We start from the raw sequence: 19978 nt of genomic DNA, 5'->3' as shown, positions 1-19978 counted from the left end.
GAAAGGCAGGCCTTGAGCACATTCCTCTGGTAGACATTAACTTATTAAGTCGACCATGATTGCAAAAATAAACTTTGCCCCATCTCACCTGCCAACCATAAGAGAGGTTGATTTCACTCTATAAAACGAAGTGGGAACTGTTCCTGGCTTTCAGACTCCAACATCCCGTGTCAAGATGTGGCACCTCAAACTCTTTACAGGGCTTGTGATCTGCCTGTTGCTGTTGGGCCAGGTAAGGAAAGCATACAGCTGTGGATGTGCAGGGATGCTGGTGCTGCAGGGGAACCTGAGAGCCAGCCACAGCCCTGAGGAATGGTTCCTCTGCTCTCAGCCCACAGCACCCTGGGAATGGCCATTCCTCCAAAATGGGAAGGTGTCAGCGCTTCTATACCTAAGGTGAATGTGTCTGCCCTACAGGTAGATGGCTCCCCAATATTGGAACTGAGTTCAGCAAAGAGAAGGCTGCGGAGAATGACCCCATTTTGGAGAGGGGTTTCCCTCAGGCCCATTGGGGCCTCCTGCCGGGATGATTCTGAGTGCATCACCAGGCTATGCAGGTACTGCATAAACCCTGGAGCAGGACTGAGTCAGAGGCTTGGGAAGCTAGGCAGACATCCACACACACACAGAGACCTGAGAATAAAGTTGAGATGGAGGACTTGAGGCTGAGAACCCTTTAGAGAATTCCTCAGGAGTTAGGAGCCAAGGACAGCTCCACACAGGTGCCATAGAGCAGTGCATTTCCTTCCTGCAGTCTCCCCTCACACTGGACAGATCAACCAGAGGAAGGAAATAGCAGGGTGGCTCCGGTACTGCTACCTTTGTCTTAAACACCTTTTCTTTTCCCTTAGAAAGAGGCGTTGTTCCCTAAGTGTGGCCCAGGAATGATGTACCCTGCCAGAGGAAAAGACAACAGCAGTCACCTACAATGCTCCGTTCTATGGAATATTGATTAACTGCATATTGACTGGAGACACTTAAGTGAAGATATCTTGTGTTTTTAATATTTAAAGGCAGATGTATGCTTTAAATTGGTCTGTTTCTTCTTAGAATGTTGATATTAAGATGAGCATAACTAAACTTGTCAATTTAGAATTTATTTTTTTATTATACTATTAAAAGACTCACATTTGAAATGTTGGCAATCTGGAATTTAAAACTTTTGAGGGGGGAGAAGGGTTCATTTTGTATACTACAGAAAAAACTACATTGCCTAATAATGATGTTACTTCTCAATCTTGAAAGTTAACAGTGAGTAACATAGTGGGAGTTAGGGTTTTTCGAGAAATAACACAATGGCAGGGTACAGGCATAAGTTTTGTAACAGCCATGTGACCAGCAAGTTCAGAAGCTGTGGCCCTGGATCCTAGCCCTTCAGCCCCTGTAAAAGAACTCTTCAGTAAGGTGCTAAAAACCAGCAATGCTGGCACTTACCTGATAATGTGCCCAAGTTTGTGACTGAACAGAAAGAAAATCTAATTAAATAAAACAGTAAAAGGCTAACACAGCAAAAAGAATTTGAGATTTCTATTGGAGCAGAATGAATTCTGATCTATGCAAAAGAACCCGTGGCCAGCAAAAGTACACAGTCTCTGTATCAGAAAATGAGACCAGAACTGGTGGGACCAGACCTTTAAAGAGTAACATTGGACGCTAAAACACCAAATAGAAATTACATGAAAAGGGCAAAGTGAGAACTGACAGTTTATAAACTTTAATACAGAAAATCTATTTGATATTTATTAAACTTAGTTTCTCCAGCTATGGTTTGGCATTATACAAAGCATCTTAATGACACAGTAGAGTTAAAAAGATCTTTACAAATTGAAATGTGATACCCTTGTCTCCAAATATTTTAATTGCCATAAATTTGTTTAAAAATACACATTAAACGCATGTTTGACACTCTAAACTTTCTATAATCTCAATACCACAAAATACATAATATACTATACAGATGTGGAAAAATCTAGTTAGTATATAATACTTTGCTCACCATTAACAGCTTTATTATGTGAAATGCACATACTGACTTAGAAATCCTAGCTTTTGAACCCCAAAGTACCTCTGAAATTTTAACATATTGCAACAAAAATCACAGTATATAATTGAAATTTTGGTTGAAAATGTCAGATGCCTAAATATTTTAGATAAAAGAAATGTAAAACAAAGATTTGGATCATGTACAAAACAAAGGCATCCAATCAGACACGAACAGTACCTTTCTGCAGAATCAACGAGGCTTCTAATTTATCAGCGGCGTTACTTCCCCTCCAAAAACCCTCCCCAAATATCAAACCATTATTCACCAAATAATTTTAATTTCAAATAAAAGAATTTTCAATAAATATATAAGCATTTCCATCCTCCATATACAAAATTTCTTAAAACCATTCAAAACGGAGGCTAGATAGAAATTTTCATAACTGTGCTTACCAACCCCCTACCTGGTCCTAAAAGGAGGTGCCTTTTCAGGCACTGCCACTGGGCCAGCTCTGTTGGTGAGCCCCGTCCCAACCCACCCACCCTAACCCAACCCCTGTACTGTTGAAAGCTCATGTCAATAACTTGCCAGGTATGTGCATGAAGTTGTAAAATAGAGACACTTCTTAAACAGCAACAAACTCAACAGTATGGATAATCATAGCACTGACTTACTTGAAAGGCAGCATTTCCAAAAAGATATTTTCCAGAGAAGGACATAGCAGGTAGAAAATTCCATGGTTAAAAGCTGAAAAGAAACTCCACATGGAAGTAGGAAGAGGTCAAAACTGAGTATTACTAGAATTTCTGGGCGGGAGTTCCTTTTCCCCCTATACTCATTTAAAGAGCTTTTTCTTTTTAAGAATGGCAATTTTTGCTTACTTAGCTGAGCAATGGTGGCAAGGAGAGGTCAATGCTGACATTTTCAAAAGTCAACCTCATTATATGATGATTATTTAGGCTGCTATTTTATGATGCTTAAAGATCTACAAGACTTGGTTTAGACTTAACTCTGATGTCTTATTCTGTGGTCAAATTCTATCAAAAAGAAAAGACTTAGATATTCTTTCTATTCCCTTTTCTGCAGTATGTTCTTTTTAATTAACCACAGGGTTCAAGTGAATAGAATCAGCATCTGCTTTACCAACTGTTAATAATTTGCTTCCTGTCACTTGCCAGCTTGGTTCTAGGGGCTCAGGGTCTAAACTGAAGTTTTCTTTCAAGGAGTATGTGAAAGACATGCTCACAAACATGACCAGTTTGGCTTCCTGTCACTACATATTCCAAGTCTTTCCATTTATCTTATGAAACAGCAACCTTAAATGTGCAATATTATTTATTATTGGAAAAGAGTCTGCCTCTCCAGCACATTGATATATGACACTGAAATGCAATCTGTGTTCCACATGATTAGGGAACATGAGTTACAGGAGTCTAGGCATTTGAAATGCTTTCTCTATTTTCTTAGGTTTTGCTTATTTTAAAAATATCACCACAATCTGCCTAAAAGCAGCCATTCCCAGGAGATGTTCCTGAGACACAGAAGCAAACTCCTATACAAACTCCTACAATTCAAAACACATGAAGTCATTTTGTCCAATTAGCAAATGGAAAATTAGAATCCTTCCCACCCTGTGAGAGCCCTATTATACTACAAAAGGGCTTAAATATATTTTAAAAGTTAATTTACTACAAATCATAGTAATTAAGCTTTAAAGATCTAAAAGGAATACACATTGCACCCTTGAACATTAATATTCAAGGTGTCAACAAGAAAGTGTCTTAGATCAATTTAATAAATAATGTGGAAATAGTTACACTAAGCTAAATACTAAACACACATTTTTGACAAACTAATTTCATGTTTTCATACATACATACATACATACATACATATATATAAAGTGTGTATGTGTACATAGTTTTAAAATCCAAAGTTGCATACCCTCACATCTAGAAGAGTGTACAGCGCACCTCTCCTCCGTACAACTAGGTGTCACAGACCAGAGACCCCTGGCCACTCTGCAATGCCACTGAGCACTGCTGGCCCCAGAGCCAGAACATTCAATTAGAACAGGTGCCTTTTGTAGCGCTTGCTTCATAATGCAAGCTCGCTCAATAAAGGTAATTTCCCAAAGTTTCTGTCATTAAACACAAAATGATGCTGTCTGAGCTAGCTGATTTAAACTCTTCTTTAATTAAAAGAATCAACAATTAAAAACAACAGTGAATCTGATAAAGCCACAAGTGTGTCATCAAAGTGCAGCCCAGATGCCCAAGGGTCCATCAGTGCAAGAGCTCAGAGCACAGGCATGTGTGGGCACAGGTACACATCACTCTCAACTCCTTTTACACTGGAGAACTAAATTAGTGACAGTCGACCTTCTCTACTCTTCAGCAACTATAAGTTTATCAGAAGTACTCATAGCTTTTAAAGTCAGCTCTTGGCTACTTGCCCAGAAAAAGGTATACTGAAGAAGAAACAGGCTGAATGCTCCCCAGCAAGACTAGGCCTAAGCTGGACTATAGAAGCTTGAATCACCTGGAGGGAAGTTCTCCCCACAGCCAAGCCCAGACTGGGCAAGACTGTTATATAAACTTCATTGATCAACTGCAATTGTTGGGAATCATTGGTTCCCTACAGAATCCAATGATGTCAGCTGCTGCTTCCTGGCATACAAATGTGGTCTTAAAGAGCAGCCAACAGAGCAGTTTTCAAATAGTTGCTATTTCTAGATTTAACTTCATATTAAGCGTAAGTCTCAAATTAAGTTTTTAGCTACTTGTCAAATTCAGTTTTAAATGGTTGGACAACACTGAAGACACCTACTGAGGAAGGAGGAATGGTCACCAGTAATGGAGTCCAAAATATGTACTGGAACAGATCAAGACACAGAACTTCTGAGATGGACTCAGGAGAGGGAATGGTGTTCCCACAGACCATTACCTTAAAAATTCAATTATTTGGGACAGGATTTCATTTATTGCCCATTACCACCTGATGGGGAAAACCTGCCACAGTGAAAAGCTTGAAAAACTCATTCTCCAAGAATTGCCACAATTTTAGAGATAGATAGAGAAAGAGAGTATCTTAGAGCAGCACCATAAAACATGCAGGAAACTCTGTTTTAACAAAATGTCAGTGTGCGCAACCCCAGAAATGCTTCTGCAGCCTCTCAGGACACACAAGAGACTAGAACTCAGAGGTGCCCAGAGACTGCTGCTGTTGACCATCGAAAAGCTCAGAGGATACTTTCCCTAGTTCTAGGACATCACTGCAAATGAAGGAATCAGGGTCAGAGAAGTCAGAAAATGCCAAGACATAGGGCCAAGACATAGGTCTACTGGATTAACAGTGGCAAGTTTCTTACTGAATAGCTACAATGGTCACTGAGAAGTTGTCCTTTTAAGGAAAACTGTTCCTAAAACACATGAAGATTAAGTTAGAAAGCTATCAGAGGCAATTTCTCCAAGGGAAAATGGTCAATGTAATTTGTAGATACCATTCTTCAACAATATGTAAAAACAATTCGAGCTACAAACAGTGAAGAGGCTCTGTAAATGTGAAGCCACAGCACAACAGGAGGTCTCCGGCTTCAGAAATAAGTGTGTAAGAGACTCCAACACAGATAATTCACTGCACTACTGGGCTTGGAGATTTTCTATCCCTTCTTTCCCATTTCAAGCCTTAGCCATCATCTATAAGTAGCGGGATAATACTTTTTTTCTGATTGGATGGATTCATTTTTGGAATGGGGAGAAGGACAAAGTATTTTTGAAGGAGTATTATCCAATAGGTTAGCCTAAATCATGTACCGAAACATTAGCTTTTATGAAAGAATCTTTATAAGATTCTAAGGAAGATTTAAAAGAACTTAACATTGTTACTGCAGAAGACCCAGCGTGTAGGTGATCTGGTCCTAGTGTAAAATTTCATCTGTAAACAGTCCAGAGTCTTCATTTAAAGGTAAGATTTAAGGCACACCAGACATGATAGGGGCACTAAAAACAAGACAGAGGAAATATTTCTCACCTTTGACTCCTATATGCACCTTACAGGAAAAGGTACTTTGATATACAACTCTTATAGAGCTGGCTTCTTAAGCAATACCCCTACTCCCCAACCCCTTCCCAAGAGAGCTTACATTGAACCAAGTTAGGTACTTTTCTAGTGTGAATTTTCTGATCCCATCAGAAATATATATCATTGATGAGAGCCTTCATAATACAAAGGGACTAGTTACAAAACAGGTTTAAAAGGAGAAATTCATCATCTCAACATCAGGCATGAGAACTCTAAGTCGTATAACAAAAGCACACACACCAAACTCCAGCCCATTCCTGCATCAGTCACTGCATGCTCCCATCAGAACACCACAGTCTAGTGTGGAAAAGATTTTTTTAAATAAGAATTCTGAAGAGAGATTTTACCCTTTAAACATCATAAATGAAAATGATATAAGCAGCAACTTTCAGGAGTCGGATCATCCTTTGCTCAATAGTAACTTACTCTGCTTCAATTAAGTGCCAAATAATTAGCAACAAAAAGGCATGGTATTACTAAACTCCATAAAGTTCAAGATTGTCCTTTTATGAAACCCTTCATACAATATGCTTCTTCTAGAAAGTTGGCCCGCCCTCTTTTGTAATGCATTAAATGCAAGTTGTAGTCACCTTGTGATTGTTAGTGTTATTAACACACATTCACATTTCTTGAAATAATGCATACCAAATCAGACTATCTCATTTTACATCTATGTAGAGTGCTATCTTCTCATATTTAAGTGATTTCCATATGTAGAAGAATATCATCAAAACTAAGTATAAATTCTGCATTAATAAAAACTGTAGCTAAGATTTGAAATATTATCAGGTAGTAGGTATAGAAAGAACATGTCCATATTTTAGATGAACCATTACTCTTAGAAGAGCTACCACAGAAAAAAGTTATTAGGTAACAAAGCTCCCAAAATATATAAATAAAAATGCCTACATTAAATTTATGCTAAATACTTAACAGGATAAATTTATAGACAAAAATGACTAAGTTTCAAACTAGCCCCAATGTGGGAACTTAAACAAATTAAAATAAATAGAACTTCAATTGATTAGTTATGAATTGCAACTGGAATTTCAATCTTATTACAGATCACCAAAGCCATCTTATCGATATGCTGCAGATTTAAAAGCATTTAAGTAATTTTTCATATCAGGAACATTTAAAGGGGTCAACTGACATAATGACTTTGGGTTATAAAAAACAATAACACATGAACAAGGGAGGAGAAACCATTCCTCATTCTTAGTGTCGACTAGGTGGTATGTTATGGCAGTTTTCCTTCGTGATGTAACACAGTGTTGTGGAGAAAATCAGAGGCAACGAGGATGTGTTCAGTTCAAGATATCAACTTGGCATCCTGGCGAAGCCAGTGCAGTCCCTGCCGGGTGTAACGAACTAGGTCTGTCATGATGCTTGCGTTAAAGATGAGAGGGCCCATTACTTTATCCAGTTCAGCAAAGAATTCTAGAAAACCAAAAACACTCACTAAATGATGTATATTCCTTTTTAATCATTGCTTTAAATATTTTAGTCTAGATATAAAATAGTATTCACATGAAGTAAAAAAACACACCCTCCTACACTAAAATAACGTCCATGTCTTAGAATAAACCATCCCATAGTCTCATTATTTTTCCCTAAATCATAAAACACTTTAAATGAACTATATGATCAGGAATTAAGAATTATATATATATATATAAGCAGATGGAAATGATAAATTGTTAGTATGCAGTAAACACTATTAAAATGAAGACCTAGTACCACAATATACTATAATATTATAACTCAAAACATTTTATGCACACTGTTTTTGTATAAGAAGCATGTTTCCCCATAACAGCGCCTATGAGGGTAGACATTTATGACAGACTGTATCCAATATTTCTGCTGTAATCTTTGCCATGCAACATTGATAAATCTCATGTGTTAGACAGTAGTTTAAAAGTATAAGGGACAGAAATAAAAGGATTCTCTCTATGGGGACAAACAAAGGCTGCTGTGCATGTGAGGCAGGTGTAGAGAGGAGGTACAGGAAAACAGTATCCTAATATTTGATCCCAGTGCAATGTTGGGAGAAGACAGAGGGATGCTGAACTTAGACAATAAAAAGAGTTGATCCACATGCACAGAAAAAAGGGTCATTCCAATGAAAACGATCTAAGCCTACTTAAATCAGACAAGAAGTGAACAAACAGTTAAGAAAAGCATCTTCTTTATAGAGTTTCAGCTAACTAGTATAGAAGAAATATCAGAGTAGAAAATTCCTGATTTTCTATTTCTATTTCCTAATGGAACAATAAATGTAGGTAATGGTCATCAATGGATGGATGCTAAAGCATAAGTTATAAAGCTTAATAGGGAATTGTACATCAAACTGAGTCAGACTGACACCACCTAAATAAACCGATGGTCAGATCTTATTTTGTAATTAATGGTCAGATCTTATCATCACTAAAAAAGGGATAACCGGCCCTGGCCAGTTGGCTCAGCAGTAGAGCCTTGGCCTGGCGTGCGGGGGACCCGGGTTCGATTCCCGGCCAGGGCACACAGGAGAAGCGCCCATCTGCTTCTCCACCCCCCCCTCCTTCCTCTCTGTCTCTCTCTTCCCCTCCTGCAGCCAAGGCTCCATTGGAGCAAAGATGGCCCAGGCACTGGGGATGGCTCCTTGACCTCTGTCTGCCCCAGGCGCTAGAGTGGCTCTGGTCGCAGCAGAGCGACGCCCCGGAGGGGCAGAGCATCGCCCCTGGTGGGTGTGCCGGGTGGATCCCGGCCGGGCGCATGCGGGAGTCTGTCTGACTGTCTCTCCCCGTTTCCAGCTTCAGAAAAATACACACACAAAAAAGGGATAACCACTGCATGCCTTATACTATGATGTAACAGAAAATCTAAAGTGCCACCTATGAAACATACTAATCTAAAATAATAAATTCAAGTCTAATCAAGCTTCAAGATATAACTATTAGTATGAAGGAAATATAGGGGACAGAGGAGAGCAAGCTAAATGATACCATGAGAAAGTAATCAGTTGAATCCAGAATATGTATATTCTGGGACAGAGTCTATGGTCCAGTTTCTCCTTGACATCAATGGCATGACCATAAAAATTAAGTGGAAGGGAGGAAATACTCAAGAAATTGATCAATGAATTTTTATCTCCTGTCTAAACCAAATCACACTGTTAAAAAAAGGGGGGGCATATTTGAGATAATAGGGAAATCTGATGGAAGACTAGGTACAAAATGATATATAAAGGAATTACTGTTATTTTGGGTGGCTGTGTAAAGGCAGGCAACCATGTTTATGAGAAGTCTATCACTTACAGATGCATATCAAAGTACTCAGGTACAATGTCATGACTTGGTATTTGCTGTAAATACTCCAGAGGAGAGAATGGCGGGGGGGAGTTAGGGGAGATGGAACATAATCAGCCAAATGTGTTGCTGAGGCTGAAGTTGAGCAAAAGGTACCTGGGTTCACTGTATCATTCTGCTTCCTTTAGTCAGTGTTGGAAAATTGCTATACAAAAGGGGGAAAAGGGAAAGGGAAGAGGGAAAAGGGGAAGGGAGAAGGGAGAAGGGGGAAGGGGAAGGGGGAAGGGGAAGGAAAGGAGAAAAGAGGCTACAAAATTCACATCAGGGAGAAGAGTGGAAAGTAAAGTAGGGGTGACTAAAGAAGAATTTGAGGTTTGTAACCTTTCCTGAGCAGTACTGACATTTAAAATACTAAGGACAAATTAGGTTTTAAAAACACAACTTTGTTAAATGTTGGGGTTCTCCTTTCAACCTTTGTCACCATTACCCCTCTCTAGAGACAGGAATCTTTCATTTTCATCTGATTATCTGTTCAAAGTATTCAAAAGTACTCTGTGACAAAAGGACACTTGATTACTTTAATATTTCTCTACAAAGGCTCTACTTGAATAGATACCACATACATATATGCTAATAACATCTACTAAAATAACATGGTATTTATATAGTGCTTCTCCCTAAGGTCTTTAAACACTTTATCTCATATGTATAAGATGTCTGTATGCGATCCTATGCCTATTACCAATCCTACTATTAATCATCCTAGAACAGAACATACACTTTATCACTTTTATAGTATAAGCTGTGTTTAATACACCAGAACAAAGACATATTTGTCTTTGACCAAACACTTTTTTTTTTTTTTTACAGAGACAGAGTCAGAGAGAGGGACAGATAGAGACAGACAGACAGGAACGGAGAGAGACGAGAAGCATCAATCATCAGTTTTTTGTTACAACACCTTAGCTGTACATCGACTGCCCTCTCATATGTGCCTTGACCGTGGGGTTACAGCAGACCGAGTAACCCCCTGCTCAAGCCAGCGACCTTGGGTCCAAGCCGGTGAGCCTCGCTCAAGCCAGATGAGCCCACGCTCAAGCTGGCGACCTCAGGATCTCGAACCTGGGTCCTCTGCATCCCAGTCTGACGCCCTACCCACTGCGCCACCGCCTGGTCAGGCAAAAACTATTTTTAGTTTAGTCTGTGTCATCAGTATAGTGAAAAGTATTTCTTGACCAAATTTAGTACATTCAATATGACTGCTAAGCAACAGAGATTAACAAACTGATTATCATTAACTCTAGAATAGATAATAAACTAAAAATACAGACCAGATGCTTACTTAATTATAATTAGATCATAAACGTTCCTTTTAAACAATTCTACACCTCAAAGTTTCTCCAGAGACTATCCTACCTTTTTGTTCTTTGGAAAGCTGCTCAGCTTGGTCCCAAATTTCTGTGGCATAGAGGAAGTTAGATGTAACCTGAACATAGCTGGCTGCCATCTGGTGGATCTTGTGTGGAATGGTCACTGAAGAACCACTTGCTGAAGCACTACTGGCCCCAGAAGAGTAATTTCCTGAATTGCCTGGTGACAGCTTTGGAGAAACAGGGGAAGGCATCCCAACAGCTTTGCTGCACACAAAGAAACAGGAAATTTATTCACATAAATATAGAGAACATGACCAAATCAATGTACTACGGAAGCAGTTCTCAATCTGTGGGTTGAGAACCGCTGTACTAGGGGCTCTTAGGAACAACCCACGTGAGGATTTTACAATTTAAAGATTCTTTTAAGCTAGAAGGATTCCTAGAGAAATATAATTTCTTCTAAAGTACTTTGCTCACTTAACATCACTGTAAATCATCATTTTATCTGAACTCTTTGTTTTAATAAATAACAAAAAAATAGATGCAAAAGAAATGTTAGTAATCAAAGACTTTTTTTTTTGTATTTTTCTGAAGCTAGAAACGGGGAGAACAGTCAGACAGACTCCCGCATGCGCCCGACTGGGATTCACCTGGCACGCCCACCAGGGGGCGTCGCTCTGTTGCAACCAGAGCCACTCTAGCGCCTGGGGCAGAGAGGCCAAGGAGCCATCCCCTGCGCCCGGGCCATCTTTGCTCCAATGGAGCCTCGGCTGCGGGAGGGGAAGAGAGAGACAGAGAGGAAGGAGACGGGGAGGGGTGGAGAAGGAGATGGGTGCTTCACCTGTGTGCCCTGGCCGGGAATCGAATCCAGGACTTCTGCACGCCAGGCCGACGCTCTACCACTGAGCCAACTGGCCAGGGCCAGACTTTTTTTTTTTTTTGAGAGCAGGGGAGGCAGAGAGACAGACTCCTGTGTACCCCAACAAGGATCCACCTAGTAAGCCCCTTCCCTATGGGGTGATGCTCTGCCCTTCTGGGGCACTGCTCCATTGCTCAGCAACCAAGCTACCTTTTAGTGCCTGGAGCTGAACAGCTCAAACCATCAAGTCATGGCTGTGGAAGGGGAAGAGAGAGAGAGAGCAGAGAAGCAGACAGTCGCTTCTCCTGTGTACCCTGACTGAAATTTGAACCTGGAACATCCACATGCTGGGCCAACGCTCCACCACTGAGCAAACCAACCAGGACCTCAAAGACTTAATAAGTTAGATTGCCAACACTCCCAGTTTAACACAATTTTTTTTAAAGATTTTATTTATTGATTTTATAGAGAGAGGAGAGTGAGGGAGGGGAACAAGGGGTATCAATTCACAGCTGCTTCACTTCAGTTGTTCGTTGCTTGCTTGTTTTATGTACCTTGACCCGGCAAGCCAAGGGTTTTGAATTGACGACTTCAGCATTCCAAGTTAACGCTCCATTCTCTGTGCCACCACAGGCAAGGCTCAACACACTTTCAATGGGCATATATTTAGGTATTTTTCAAATTATGAAAACTTGGGTAAAATGAACAATTTAGAAAAAAAAAAAAAAAGGGAGAGAGTTAGGGGGAGGGGGAGGGGCACAGAGAACTAGATAGAGGGTGGCAGAGGACAATCTGACTTTGGGTGAGGGGTATGCAACATAATTTAATGACAAAATAACCTAGACATGTTTTCTTTGAATATATGTACCCTGATTTATTAATGTCATCCCATTACCATTAATAAAAATTTATTTAAAAAAATTGTGGTAGATGGGAACATCTTATTGAATTCCATAATTGCTGGTACTTTCCTAGTTTAACCAAGTTATACAGAGCTGACAAAGAGGTATAGCTTTCTCAATCAACTGAAATCATCTCAAGCTTCTACCAAATAGTTCTTAGAAAACACAGGTTTAAAACTAAAGCAGATTCACTTCAGTAGTAGTAAAATTTGTGGAAATGCCCAAGACCATAAAAAAGGGAAGTCAATCAAAAGATGGGGGGGGGGGATTTGTTAAGAGTATTTTTATATCTATACTTACCTGGCAGGGGAGATACCATGTTCACAAAGAATATTTTTATAGTCAGGTGGTGGTGCAGTAGACAGTGTTGACCTGTGATGCTGAGGACTCAGGCTTGAAAGCCTGAGGTTGCCAGCTTGAGCACAGTATCATTAGACATGTACTCATGGTTGCTGACTTGAAGTACAAGGTTGCTGGCTTGATCCCAACTCACTGGCTTGAGCAAGGGGGTCACTACCTTGGCTGACGCCCTTCGAACAAGGCACGAATAAGAAGCAATCAATGAACAACTAAGGTGCTACAACTACGAGTTGATGCTTCTCGTCTCTCTCCCTTCCTATCTGTCCCTGTCCATCTCTCCCTCCAGCTCAAAAAAAAAAAAGAGAGAGAATTTTTTTTTAAATATTTTATTTATTTATTCATTTTAGAGAAGAGAGGGAGAGACAGAGTGAGAGAGAGAGAGAAAGGGGGAGGAGCTGGAAGCATCAACTCCCATATGACCAGGCAAGCCCAGGGTTTCGATCCGGCGACCTCAGCTTTTGCAGGTCGACACTTTATCCACTGCGCCACCACAGGTCAGCAAAAAAAGAGAATATTTTTATATGAGCTTTTGGCACTATAAATTTGGTTAAGAAAATACACAGGGGCAAAAACAAAAAGGCAATTACCATAAACATACTAATTGAAGAGATAAACTTACCAGAAAGTTTCATAGTATTTTCCCTCCTTTTTGGAGGGAGGGTGGGGTAAAAGTGATGTGGAGATGGAGGGAAACCACCTCCATGCCTCTATTATTACATTTTAGCAGTGTTAAGGTTTTAGTCAAGATAAACCCACTGCGATAAAACCCCAAATAGGTACAGAAATCAACCTGAGAGAAGAGTTACGGTGCTGTAAAAAACTCAGATTTCTGCAGGTGAAATGTCCCCTCCTCTCTAGTCTTTGTAAGGTTATGTTCATTATCCTATTTAAGTTTATTTAAAAAATAAAATATTTAAAAATATTTAGAGATGGTTTTAATTTTTTAAAGTTATCTTACCATTTTTGGAAACTGGACCCTACCCATTCCACTTTTACATAAAAATAAGCAAATTTGTCACAAACAATATTTTATAGAATAAATTGACCTACCTCCCCAAGCCAGGTGATGGTGCTTGAGAATTATTGTAAGAATTCTGTGGAGAAAAGAAAATGTACTTAACAAAATTAAAAAAACAAACAAACATTACTTATGGAGTCAAAAGCACTAAGCCAGAAGTGATCTTAAGAAGTCTTGTAAATTAAAAAAATAAAAAATAAAAATCTGTGCACGTGTGTAAATGTGCAATCCAAAGAACACAAAGTTACAGGTAAGAGCTGGGGTGTTTTGGAAGACTTAGTGACACACAGAATGAGTGATGAAGACTGATGAAGAAGAGGGGAGAGGTGAGTCACACCGTGCACAAAGGCTACAGAAGAGGGAATATACGTGACCCAAAAAGTCTTCCTGGAGCACAGGTTTAGACAAGGAACAAGAGAAAGAGAGATCTTGAGGACCCTGCAGGTAAGGCAGGGAATGATAAACTACTGAAGGGTTTCAAGTCATAATTAGGGCAGAATTTGAGGAAGATTAATGAAATGCTATTAAAGAAAAAACAGACATTTTATAAAACTACCAATATATTCAATAATAAGCCTAAGGAAAGACGGTAGTGAAAACAAAAGACTACTTTAAAAGTATAAATTAGGTTTCATGATAAAATAGCCTACATCTAAGTGAAACGTTAAGAGCTACTAAAAACGGCCAGCTAGGTTCTACAATCAGATATATGTGCATTTAAAAACTTACCAAAAACACTCGAACTTATTTGAAAGCTTCCAAACAGTAGCCCCTCTGCTTGCTGTGGTGGGTAAAACATGGGGATAAATGACGACACATCCTGTCTCCTAGCAAATGGACCTTCCTCTTCGGCACACTTACCTTCAGGTGCTCTGTCAGTGTCTTTGAGTACTTCAAAGCATTTTCCTTCTTCAGTTTGAATAGCCTCAGGTACAGCAAGGACTGGCATCGCAGGCTAGTCAATGGAAGAGGGCAGCTTATTTATAGGACATCACACTCTGGCTCATCTGCACAACATTTGCATCGTGCGAGTACAGAACTGGCTCATGTGGTCAGATGAAGGCATGAGGGTAACACCACTAACTCGTAAGAAAACCCAAAAGCTGTGCTCTTATCATGGAGCACACACTAGGGAAGAGAGGAGGGGAGAGACCTAGGACTAGGCTCCTATTTGTTGGCATTCAAAAATTAAAACCTTACCTACAGGACCCAACATGTCATTATAACATATGCATTTTTAAAACATTGCTGAGGGGAAGACTCTTTAGATCAAATTATAAGTAATCTGAAACTAAACAACAAAAACTAGGAAACTCGGCCCTGGCCAGTTGGCTCAGTGGTAGAGCGTCGGCCTGGCATGCAGAAGTCCCGGGTTCGATTCCCGGCCAGGGCACACAGGAGAGGCGCCCATCTGCTTCTCCACCCCTCCCCCTCTCCTTCCTTTGTCTCTCTCTTCCCCTCCCGCAGCGAGGCTCCACTGGAGCAGGGATGGCCCAGGCGCTGGGGATGGCTCCTTGGCCTCTGCCCGGGGCACTGGAGTGGCTCTGGTCACGACAGAGCAACGCCCCGGAGGGGCAGAGCATCGCCCCCTGGTGGGCGTGCCGGGTGGATCCCGGTTGGGCGCATGCGGGAGTCTGTCTGACTGTCTCTCCCGTTTCCAGCTTCAGAAAAATACAAAAAACAAAAAACAAAAAAACCTAGGAAACTCAACTATAAATATCACCACTCTACATGTTTCCTCTACCTAAAGACTAGGTCTCCCTACATTCTACTTTATTTTTATTTATTTATTTTTTTAGAGCAAGGGAAAGAGAGAAAGAGGGAGAGAAACGAGAAGCATCAACTCATAGTTGTGGCACTTGAGTTGTTCATTGATTGCTTCTCATACTTGCCTTGACCAGCGGGAGATGAAGGGGAGGGTGGGGAAGGGAAGGGGCTTAAGGTGAGCCAGTGACCTCTTGCTCAGGCCAGCGAACCCATACTCAAGCTTGTGAGCCTGAGCTCAAGCCAGATGAGCCCGTGATCAAGCTGGCAACCTCGGGGTTTTGAACCTGGGACCTCAGCATCCTAGTTCGACACTCTATCCACTGCACCACCACCAGTCATGCCCTACACTCTACTCTTACCATTACATATACTTTCCTTTCAAACTCCTTAATTCATACAGTTGTGATTATTTGATTGTTTTCTATATCCTCACACTAGACAGGACACTTTGTGACAAATAGGACCATGTCAGTTTTATTCACTGCTGCACTCTCAGCTGTAGAACACAGTGCCAGTAAAACAAATACCTATAACAAATGAACTGCTACATCTCCCTAGAATACAAGCAAACAAACCACATTACTGTATTAGTATATGTGCCGCTGAAGTGAGCACCAAACCGCATTCTATATTCTGTGGCAAGCTAAACGTTTGCTTCCCATGGAAAGGCATATATGTAAACGGAGAGAGGACACCAAAAGAAGAGCCTGGCAAAGTGACCACTTAAAACAATGGAGAGTTCTTATTAATCCCACTCTACCAGGGCTTCTGTCAAAAGGGCAACGGATCAGAGACCGACAACGATTAAAACATTTCAGTAGGAATTCTGAGCCATTTTGTACTTTACCCATCCAAAATAGATTTACGGGCCCTGGCTGGTTGGCTAAGTGGTAGAGCGTCGGCCTGGCGTGCAGGAGTCCCAGGTTCGATTCCCGGCCAGGGCACACAGGAGAAGCGCCCATCTGCTTCTCCACCCCTCCCCCTCTCCCCCTTCTCTCTCTCTCTCTCTTCCCCTCCCACAGCCAAGACTCCACTGGAGCAAAGTTGGCCCGGGTGCTGAGGATGGCTCTGTGGCCTCCATCTCAGGCGCTGGAATGGCTCTGGTTGCAACAGAACATTGCCCCCTTGTGGGCATGCCGGAGGATCCTGGTCTCCCGGTCGGGGAAATGCGGGAATCTGTCTGACTGCCTCCCCGTTTCCAACTTCAGAAAATTACCAAAAAAAAAAAAAAGATTTACGACTGGGTCATAGAATGCTGATTCAAGGATAACTTTCAAAAATGTATACCCAGCACAATTTATCACGGAATTGCCTGTCATTTGGAAGAGGTTAAAATACACAAAACTTACCAAAGTACTGTGAGTCTTTTATCTGCAGCTGTAGCATCTGGTGCTAAGTAATTCTTTAGCTTCATAGTGTATCTGTAAGTTTAAATAACAAAAAAAAAGACAAGGTATTTCAAAGTGATTTTCTGACTTCTAGTCCTCAAAACACTAAAATTTAACATACATAAAATCAAAAATACCTACTGAAGTCTCTAGTTCTTCTTATCCAAAGACAATGAAGGATTAAATATCCTCTTTAGCTCTATTATATACAGTCACACTACTTAACAACAGATAATTCATGTCGTCAGGCAGTTTCAACATTGTGCAGACATCATAGAATGCGCTTACACAAACCTAGATGGCATAACTTACCACACACCTAAACTAGAGAGTATAGCCTACTGCTCCTAGGCTACAAGCCTCTACAGCATGTCACTGTGCAAAACAACAAAAGATTAGATCAAGCACAAGAGAAAATGGTACAATCAGGAGATGTGGTAAACACAGGATGTATGAAGCTGCTACTGGCATACTGTTTTAAAGTAAACTTGTTTATGTAAGCAGAAAGAGTATACAGGGGGGTCCTCAGGTTACAACAGTTTCAACATTCAATATTTTGATTTTACAACGCTCATTCCCATAAAAGTTTTAAAAAATTGAGACTTTTTTGGCCCTGGCCGGTTGGCTCAGTGGTAAAGCGTCGGCCTGGCGTGCAGAAGTCCCGGATTCGATTCCTGGCCAGGGCACACAGGAGACGCGCACATCTGCTTCTCCACCCCTCCCCCTCTCCTTCCTCTCTGTCTCTCTCTTCCCCTCCCGCAGCGAGGCTCCACTGGAGCAAAGATGGCCCGGGCGCTGGGGATGGCTCCTTGGCCTCTGCCCCAGGCGCTGGAGTGGCTCTGGTCGTGACAGAGAGACGCCCTGGAGGGGCAGAGCATCGCCCCTTGGTGGGCAGAGCGTCACCCCCTGGTAGGCGTGCCGGGTGGATCCGGTCGGGCGCATGCGGGAGTCTGTCTGACTGTCTCTCCCCGTTTCCAGCTTCAGAAAAATACAAAAAAAAAAAAAATGAGACGTTTTTCAGCTTATGCTGTTAGCGTCATACTTATGGATTATGTGGGCAAACTAGTTTGGTTGCACATGGTGGAAGAATACACAGTATTCTTTTTCTGTGGCTTAGCTGTGTTTTTATGTACTACAATTTTACAACTGTGTTAGGATAGGTAAGTGACTTAAGCTAGGTAGGGTGTATTTCAACTTACACCAAAATTCAGGTTACGTCATTGTCAAAGGAACAGAACTATGTCGTACGTAACCCGAGGACCTCCTATACTTTAAAATAGCGGTAAGAAGAATAATAAATACAAAAACCAGTCACACTGTCATTTATTATAAGTATTATGCATAATTGTCTATAGTATACTTTTATCTGAGATGGGCAGTGCAGGTTTGCTTACACTAGCATCACTACAAACAAGGTATTGTGCTATGATATTACCATGAATACATGACACTAAGATATAGCAATATTTCACTTACAGGAAATATCTTATAGGACCATCGTATACATGGTCTGAAGTTGACCAAAATGTTGTTATGCAGTTCATGACTATATACATAGTTATATCTTCCCCTACCTAGACAGACCAGAGAAATAATATCGCCAATGATGTAGCAAGTTTTCCCACTTACTTGATGAGCTCCACTGTTTCTGAATACATAGGGAATGGGGATTTGGATTCCTGAGCATTTTTCTCTAATGCATTCCCACATTCAATGAAAGATACCACAGCATCAAGATAGTATACAGCTTTCTCAAACCTGTCAGACTGAAGAAAGGAGAAAAAAAGTAATCAGAGCAGCACTGGTGTAGCATGGGAACAAACAACAATTGAAGATTTAATTAGTCTGATTAAATATATAAATGTGAGGAGAGTGTTTACATACCAATGCATCTGCATTGTGCTTTAGCTTTTTTGCTTCTTGTAAATAATGGTCTGCTGAATAATTTCTGCAATGTAAATTTTTATTATAAATAATGTGGTATTTTCTTAAGATGACAGTAGTTCACCTGAGTTATACTAACTTACCCAAGTTATTTGAGAAATTTAGAGTAAATAAAAGATTAAGTAGAAGAAATAATCTCATCAAAATTGAGGGGAGAAAAACCACTACTACTCTTACATATTTAAGAAAGCCCTTATTTTAAACACTGATAACAGCAGCAGTAGGGTTCTACCAGAAGGCACATCACTCACATCCCCCATGAGAGTCACAGAGTTAAGTCAGAGGTGCAACACGTGGGGCTGGTGTGCCTTTCAAGTTACAATTTGATAATTCTATAGATCACAACCTAAATTTTTATTCTTCTAGTCACTGAAAGAAATTAAAATGTGTCTCTTATATACTGACTGGTACAATTTCTTAAATGCATAAAAAAATCTTATTTATCTCACCTGTCATCAAAGGCAAGCTTTGTTCTCCGAGGCTTGGAAGCTTCAGGAGTTGGTGTAGACGGAGGACAGCTAGAAGAGCTATTTGAAGCCTTTTCCTGACCAAAATAACACATAACTATGTTTAAAACTGTGAGATTAAAATTAAACTAAAAATATTTCCTGAGCCACTGGTAGAAAAAAAAAATTCCACTGACTTCAGTAATTAATTTCCCTGTTATAAAATGTTAAAATTTAAGATTGTAAACATCCTTTTTATCTAATCTTAAATTTTCATTATAATATTATAATGTCTAGGCACTGACGTAGGCACTTGTTAAATATTAAATAAGACACAAACCTAGTATCAAAATAGCACTACTACTTCAGACAAAGTTCACTGGCTACCCTGGCCTTATAACTCAGTTGGTTAGAGCATCAGCCCAAAACGCAGAGATTGCCGGTTCGATCCCTGGTCAGGGCACATACAAGAACAGATCATTTATCAATTTGTCTGTCTGTCTCTCCCCCACTCCTTCCTCTCTCTCTAAAATCAATAAAACAGTGCCTGATCTGTGGTGGTGC

At 40.5% G+C, this 19978-nt stretch overlaps 2 protein-coding genes across 3 annotated transcripts in view; one reads left to right on the top strand and one right to left on the bottom strand.

Annotated features, from left to right (window-relative positions):
- Positions 1-76: 76 nt before the first annotated feature.
- LEAP2 (liver enriched antimicrobial peptide 2) lies at positions 77-1517 on the top strand. The gene is made up of 3 exons (XM_066278338.1): positions 77-232; positions 418-557; positions 852-1517. Exons 1-3 carry the CDS (start codon positions 176-178, stop codon positions 886-888), a joined length of 234 nt encoding a protein of 77 aa, XP_066134435.1. The 5' UTR covers positions 77-175; the 3' UTR covers positions 889-1517.
- A 1014-nt stretch (positions 1518-2531) lies between these two features.
- The window catches only part of AFF4 (ALF transcription elongation factor 4), a 105604-nt gene continuing 88157 nt past the window's right edge, over positions 2532-19978 (bottom strand). For both annotated transcript variants that reach the window (XM_066278337.1, XM_066278336.1), the window contains exons 14-21: positions 19418-19512; positions 18909-18972; positions 18654-18790; positions 16986-17057; positions 14731-14824; positions 13902-13945; positions 10774-10994; positions 2532-7507 (exon numbers count right to left, since the gene is read on the bottom strand). In XM_066278337.1, coding sequence (XP_066134434.1) covers positions 7380-7507; positions 10774-10994; positions 13902-13945; positions 14731-14824; positions 16986-17057; positions 18654-18790; positions 18909-18972; positions 19418-19512 — 855 coding nt within the window. In that variant the 3' untranslated portion in view covers positions 2532-7379. The remainder of the gene's footprint in view (positions 7508-10773; positions 10995-13901; positions 13946-14730; positions 14825-16985; positions 17058-18653; positions 18791-18908; positions 18973-19417; positions 19513-19978) is intronic.

This window comes from Saccopteryx bilineata, chromosome 4, assembly GCF_036850765.1.
Source record: "Saccopteryx bilineata isolate mSacBil1 chromosome 4, mSacBil1_pri_phased_curated, whole genome shotgun sequence".
NCBI lineage: Eukaryota > Metazoa > Chordata > Mammalia > Chiroptera > Emballonuridae > Saccopteryx > Saccopteryx bilineata.
This window is presented reverse-complemented; position numbering and strand designations above follow the sequence as displayed.

What these genes read in the sequence shown, in the direction of transcription:
- LEAP2 (XM_066278338.1), top strand. Translation starts at nt 176, where the DNA reads ATGTGGCACCTCAAACTCTTTACAGGGCTTGTGATCTGCCTGTTGCTG. An exon ending in GCCTGTTGCTGTTGGGCCAG is followed by an intron (nt 233 to 417) that starts GTAAGGAAAGCA and finishes TCTGCCCTACAG; the next exon opens with GTAGATGGCTCCCCAATATT. An exon ending in TGCATCACCAGGCTATGCAG is followed by an intron (nt 558 to 851) that starts GTACTGCATAAA and finishes CTTTTCCCTTAG; the next exon opens with AAAGAGGCGTTGTTCCCTAA.